Source organism: Zootoca vivipara, chromosome 8 (assembly GCF_963506605.1).
Source record: "Zootoca vivipara chromosome 8, rZooViv1.1, whole genome shotgun sequence".
NCBI lineage: Eukaryota > Metazoa > Chordata > Lepidosauria > Squamata > Lacertidae > Zootoca > Zootoca vivipara.
This window is the reverse complement of record NC_083283.1, coordinates 16,558,875-16,565,562: the sequence shown is the minus strand read 5'-3', so window position 1 is coordinate 16,565,562 and position 6,688 is coordinate 16,558,875. Positions and strand designations below refer to the sequence as shown.

At 42.6% G+C, this 6,688-nt stretch overlaps 1 protein-coding gene across 10 annotated transcripts in view; it reads right to left on the bottom strand.

Annotated features, from left to right (window-relative positions):
* Nucleotides 1-265: 265 nt before the first annotated feature.
* The window catches only part of TRPS1 (transcriptional repressor GATA binding 1), a 233,369-nt gene continuing 226,946 nt past the window's right edge, over nt 266-6,688 (bottom strand). For all 10 annotated transcript variants that reach the window (XM_035125582.2, XM_035125587.2, XM_035125588.2 and 7 more), the window contains one exon: nt 266-6,645. In XM_035125582.2, coding sequence (XP_034981473.1) covers nt 5,581-6,645 — 1,065 coding nt within the window. In that variant the 3' untranslated portion in view covers nt 266-5,580. The remainder of the gene's footprint in view (nt 6,646-6,688) is intronic.

Here is a 6,688-nt window from a genome sequence, read left to right as displayed (position 1 = left end):
TCCAGAAGCAAGCCCCGTTGAACTCAATGAGACTCACAGGATCGTGGTGGAAGAGTTGTAAACTGAAGTAGGGAAGATCGTATTATATGAGGTCAACGAAGATGAAAGTGTCAGTGGTACTTCCACCCACCCTTTTCCTAAAGAAATAATTTTGAGAACATCTCACTACATTGAGCCACAAGCAACTTGTCAATCTAAACAGGCTGAGATAATCTGCTTAATAGTTTAAGGTGGTTTTTAAGGGTTTTTTAAAACAAAAACAAACAAAAACTTAGGTTAAATTTTACGGTAAATCCCCACACTGTCAGGTGTATTTCTTTGTTTTAGATCAGCCTTTGCCAACCTGGCTGGGGATGATGAGAGCTGCACTTCAAAACTCCAAAGGCACCAAGTTGGTAAAGGCTGTTTTAGAAGGAAGCTAAGCTGCACAGCAATAATATTTCTCCGAGTAAAACTCTAGTGATCTAGACCTGGGGTCGGCAATGTAAAGCCCACAGACCACACCTGCCTCGCCCAGGCTTGTAGACTCAAACTGTTTCCCTTCTGGAATAGCTCAGGCCTACAAATGGCAACGAGCGGGGCCTAACCTGACAGGGCAGGTGGTATCAGGTAGCCCAATACATGAACAGTTATTTAATCGTATTAAATAGTAATGCAATACATGCTAATTTTGCAACGTTTTTTAAAAAAGGTGTAGTGCTTGTCAATAATGTCAGCGCCTTTGGTTATGACACTGGGAGGTGGAAGTTACACTAGGGCGTAACCAGTGTTCAAAACTCCCATTGTTCTAGGCACATTTTGCAACAGGGAATTTCATTAGTGCAAGCAGTTTCTGAGCTCTGGGCTCAGCACACAGTACTGTGCCTAAGATTTTAGATTAAAACTGCAGAGTGGAAGGAAAGGAGGACCTTTTTCTGCCTCCCCACTTCCAGCTACTCTCTGAAGACTGGAGAAGAGACCCTCTTAAGACTACTAGGGGGTGGGCAGGTGAAGGACTAGGCCATGCAAAAAATGAGCATGATATTTTAGCTGCACACTTTGTATTCTTGCTATAAAAAAGCGTTCCTAGACATTCTGTTGTTGCACCCATAACCATAACCCATTTAGCTCCTAGCTTTCATATCTCAATTTCTAGCACTGGGAGTAACTGGGTTGAATTTTGCCTGTATCCTCTTCCTTATAGCTCCACAAGGAAAAGGACTAAGGACTTTTTTTTTTAAAAAAAGCTGAACATTCAAGGAGGGGGGGGCATATCCCACCAGCTGTGCTGCAAAGCATGGTGGTGGAAAAGGAGGGTAGGATGCAGATTAAAGATGAGCCCTAATACACAAAACTCCTTCTTCTTAGAGTCCTGGAAAGGGATATCTTCCAGCAGTGGAGAAACTTTAAAAACCAAAACAAACCTGCTGATATTAACTAGTTAAATCTCAACGCAGTTAATTTTTGGCATTTGTCCCGAAAATTTGACACAATGGATGTTTTTAATGGAACACTGTGTCGCTAGAAAATGGATTGTGTCTTTCAGCTCCTGCCATTGACCTAAACGTTGTTGGAGGACAACTGCTTTAAAAGCGCTGAAGCAGGGCAGATCATATTACACGAGGTTGATGAAAATATAGTGGCATTGGCACTCCCACCTACTGCAACTTTCCAGTATTCCGCAAACATTCATTTTCATGATCCCTTTCTGGGGATATGGCTTAACAGCCTCCCTTAACCAAGAGGATGAGCAAGCAGTTGCTCGACACATCCTTGAGCTAAGAGCAAACCCCCTTCTTGGTAGTGGTCAGTTAGGCCTGCAGAATGTGTGACCTGCCAAGCCAAATGCAGCCTACTATCCATGCACCCTGAGGGATTGCCCTATGAGTCTGCGGGGCTTCTTTAGGCTTGGCGAAGGCTTGCGCATAGCTGAAGTTCTAAGGATATGCCCCTTTGCTGCCAAACAGCAGGCTTGGGAGGAATGATTCAATAACAAGTTGCCCGTAAGAAATGCAGCTTCTGTAACACTGCCAAGGTCAGCAAGACCTGTGGTGGTCAGGTATGGGAGTGCTTCTCACGCAGGGTGACATTTCCCACATTTTGCTTTCAATATCAGTGTTGGGTGCATACAATATCTCAAGTGTTTCCCAACCTTGTGCCTCCAGCTGTTTTCGGACTACAATTCCCATCATTCCTGACCACTGGTCTTGCTAGCTAGGGATGATGGGAATTGTAGTCTCAAAACATCTGGAGGCACAAGGTTGGGAAACACTGCAATAACTGACCACGACATGCATGGTAAGCTGGTCCAGCTGGAGGTTTAAATAGTTGCCTATATTATCCTGTCAAATTAGCCAAGTAATTTTTAATCCGTTGTCTTCATAAAGCTTAAAAAGGATACGTGATAAAACGCCTCTCTGGACTACAGGTGACCAAGTTGCAACATGGTTACATTACACACCATGGATAAGTTACCACCTGGCAAGTGGTCATCTGTTTTCACCCCTGAAAACATGTTATCCTTTGCCAAAACCATGCTTGATTCCAGCGTGGATCCCTACACCTTTCAGGAGGGTCCTGTGTGTGGAGTGATCCTGTGCAACAGTAAAGTTATGTTGAGACTTTTACTCCCTAGTAGGTGTGTTTAGGAATGCAGCCAGTGTTACTGGTTTCAGAAGACTTGGAAGCGGAGACATGGTTTAGCTAAAATTGGGGGTGGCTTGCAGATTTCATTAAGGGACACTTCCAAATCTGAGCCCTGTACCAAAAGAACCACTAGTCAGAAAATGACCCTAACCTCAAGGTCCTCTCTCCCTTCTCCCAGCTCCGGCTAGGTTTATTTTAAATGCTCATCAGAGAATGACGCGTCTGACTCTTATTAAAAGTTAGTTTGAATTACATGAACATTTGTGATAGGCAGCATGTAAGTGGGAGCAGAAGATGGCCCTTTAACATACCTTTCTGAACTGGGGTAATCTAGCCTTGATGGGATCATAGGAAGCTGCCTTATACCGAGTCAGACCATTGGTCCATCTAGCTCAGTACTGTTTACTCACTGGTAAGCAGTGGCTCTCCAAGGTCTCAGGCTGGGGTACCTCTCCCAGCCCTGCCAGGAGATGCCCAGGATTGAACCCGGGGGAGAGGAGGCTTCCCGAATGCAAAGCAGATGCTCTACCACCGAGCTACGCCCTTCCCCACCCCCTAGAAACAAATTCATAGAACAATTGAGAAAACAAAACAGGGGAGGGACAGGAAACTGGATATACAACAAGACGGTTTAAAACTTCATTCGCAGCAACATTCAGGAACCAGTTGTACTCCATAACCTCGAGAGACTAAAGAGCCTGCAATGCGAAATAAAGAAGTAAAGCCCCAATGCAACAACAACAACAAAAGAACACAAAAAACCAAACAATGAAGCGGCTGTGTAATATGGTAAAAACGGGAGTGCAATGCGACTACAGAATGCAATAAAAACCTTCAGTGCCAAGGAGTCGTATGGCACCTCTCGACATAATCTCTGAAATGTTTCATCTGAAACATAGACAAAGCAATAAAAAGAGGATATATGTTTATCATTTTAAGCATAACAATGTGAGTTAAGAGCTTAAGAATACAAAAAAAGTACTTGGAATGAATCGTGCTACCCTTTCGCTTCCTCCTAAGTAGGCGTAAAAATATTCTCGCATTTCCTTCTTGCCCTTTTCTTCTTCTTTTTCATCTTCTTCTCCCCCAGCAAATCATTAATATCAACAAAGTCCATTCATTTCATGTTACTGTTTACAATTTTTAATGCACACACACACGCACAAATAAAAGAGACCTACTGCAATAGAAATTTGCTTCATTACCTTGTTTGCTACATTTGCAAATGTAAACAGAGCGAGGCTGAGCCAGCGCTGAATCTTATGCATGATGGAATATCTTTGTTGCATACGTACACTGTAGAAAATAATTATTCAATATGTCAGGCACCATTATTTGAAATGTAATACATTAATATTTACTAGAAAAATAAGTTTTTTTCCCTATTTGTTCTCCCAACTTCTTAAATGAAATAAGTTAATCTGACAGTGCATCCAGTAGCTTGTAATATCTCTTTGTATATCCCTTCGTAAAAACAACAACAATCAAAACTACTGGCTGGGCCGATATCGTGCAAATGAATTGAAGTCTGTCCTTTGCAGATCCTTGTAGCATCTAAGGAGGCTTAGCTAACAGCACCTTGAACCAATGATTGGATATTGAGTTATTTAGACCTATTTCCCTGAGCAGTTACGCTGAGGAGCTTTCCCTTCATGGGCTAGTTTTACAAAAAGCCTCCCCTCTCTTTTTCTTTTTAAAGTATTAAAAACGAAAACAGCCATGAAGGCAGACACGAGCAAAAGCTGGCATTAAGTCTAGTGAAGAGATTGACCGCTACATATAAATAACCAAAGGGCTTTGGGGAAAGTGAGTCATGCACTCAACCCTGAAGCGAAATTTAGAAAGAATAGCTAATGCAAAACATTAATACTATGCACATCAAATTGGCAAAGAAGCTTCCATAAAAGAGATAAGTCGCCAGGCAGAGCAATTTTCTACAGAACGTTACTCCAAAACCTGTATTTTGGCCAAAGCACGTTACTCAGAAACCCCTGAGATGTAGTTTGCAACCCTGGGGCCTGTACTGCGCTGGAAATTAATGAACAGCAGCACAATACCTATTTTAAAGGGCCTTCTCGCATCTTTCAGACTGGAAAGGAGAAGGTCTGGACTACAAATATATAGGTTTTCTTTTTCTTTTTCCTGACACCAGCGTCATTTAACTTTAACCTTTCCTGAGATACATATTTTTTTTCATTTTAAAAAAAGTTTTCAGATTGCAAGGGAAGAAGGCTTTCGTGATTTTGAATGCTCCTGATGATTGTTCCTGGGTCTGCAGGTACCTATTCGATCTACTATTGCACTAGACCTTGATAGATTGGGGAGTACTGATGTAGACTGCAAGCCGATAGCCATCAAAATAGTAGCTACCGGCTGCTTTAGCATGAGTGACGCCTGGAGAAAACTACTATCTCCAGATTGCAGAAATGGTGGATGCTGTCAGATGCTCTAATAAGGCCAAAGTGAACCCAAATGAGGAAAAAAAAATACTACTAGATTTCTGGACATCAGTTTATTTAACAAGTCCATTTTTGCTATACAGTGTGCATATGTTACTGTACACCTGCATTATACATCTTTGCATTCTAGGCAGCTACAAGAACGAAAAGCATTAGTTGTCTGATTAGGGTCCGTCCCCCCCCCCCCCGGAAGAGACTTGCCCTGATATAGTGTCTTCTGTATAGTTTTGGTGGACGGGTCCCGAGTGAATATCCCTTAACCCCCAATTCCATCTGCCATCCATTTTGCTTTTCCTTCTTGGTAACTTTTTTTTTTTGTCTAGAGAGGAAGGAAAAGGAGGGAAGAGAAAAGAACGAAGGATTGTATACTGGATAAGGCATGCTTGCTATATGAAGTGCTTAATAAGACATTACAAGCTATTGAATTCCCATCAAGGAAACCTATTTCTGTTTTAATTGTGCTAAGTGCTAAGGTTTTATTTTATTTTATTTATCTTTACTCTTTAGATTTGCCATTCGTTTCAGCTTGTGCATTGTTCCTGTGTAGGCCCCTCTGGATGTGAGTTGTGAAGTCATACTTGTCCGTGCAAAAATATTGGCATATGCTGCACTGAAAAGGTCCACTGTCACCATGGCAACTCATATGCAAGGCATACATCACTTCATCCAGAAAGACAATGCCACAGTGCACACACTTGGTTGACAGCTCATCTTGAGTACTTCGGTCAACTTTCTCTGTTTTGACTACATTCAAGGGACCTTCATTTTTAACATTTGGCGGTGCCTTAGCTTTCTCCTTGGAGGCTCCATTTGCAGTTGGCCCAGGTCTGGAATGTTTTATCGCCAAATCTAGAGGAATGTCATTATCAGATCCGACAGCTGAAAAATGAGGAGGCAGATTAAAGGTGGGATAAGGCACATAGTTTTGGCAAGGATTTGGTAGGCCAGGCACATGACTCAAGTAGTGTGGATTCCCGGGAACGGACAGCTTATATTTACTCCAGAATCTCAGCCAATCAGCTTCACTTTGAAAGTCATTGTGTACAAATGGAAGCCCAAAGAGTGGGTACTGGTACTTTTCAATGGGGCTTCCGGGTGGCGAATAGTTCGGATGCTTAGCAGGTCTCATGTATTTCTCTATTGGACTGCCTCTCTCTGAGCTTCCTTTTCCTTCTGATATAGAGGAACTATTGCCTGGGTCTCCGGTACTTTCCTGAGGACTTTTTATCTGAATGTGCAAAGGTTGCATCCTTTTGTGAATATCCAGAGTTTGGCTGACCAATATTGACTGCGGAGCAGAATGGCTTTTAGTCAATGAGCCCTGGGCTTCATATTTACTCAGGCTGGGAAGCTGGATTTCTCTCTGGTGACCTTCGGTTATATGATCCTCTGACCTCCTATCTAACGGGCTGCCGTTGACTTGTTGTTCCTCACTGTTCCCTCTCTGCTGTTTGTTTAGCTGCTCAGCCTGCAGTGCCTCCGGGTTAAGGCGCTTTCTCGTTCGTCTCCTAATGATCTGCTCACCGTTGTTCTGCTTAATGATGTTTAAAGGCCTGGGAGTCTGCATATAAAACACAATAACATCATAAATAAAAAGAGCATTG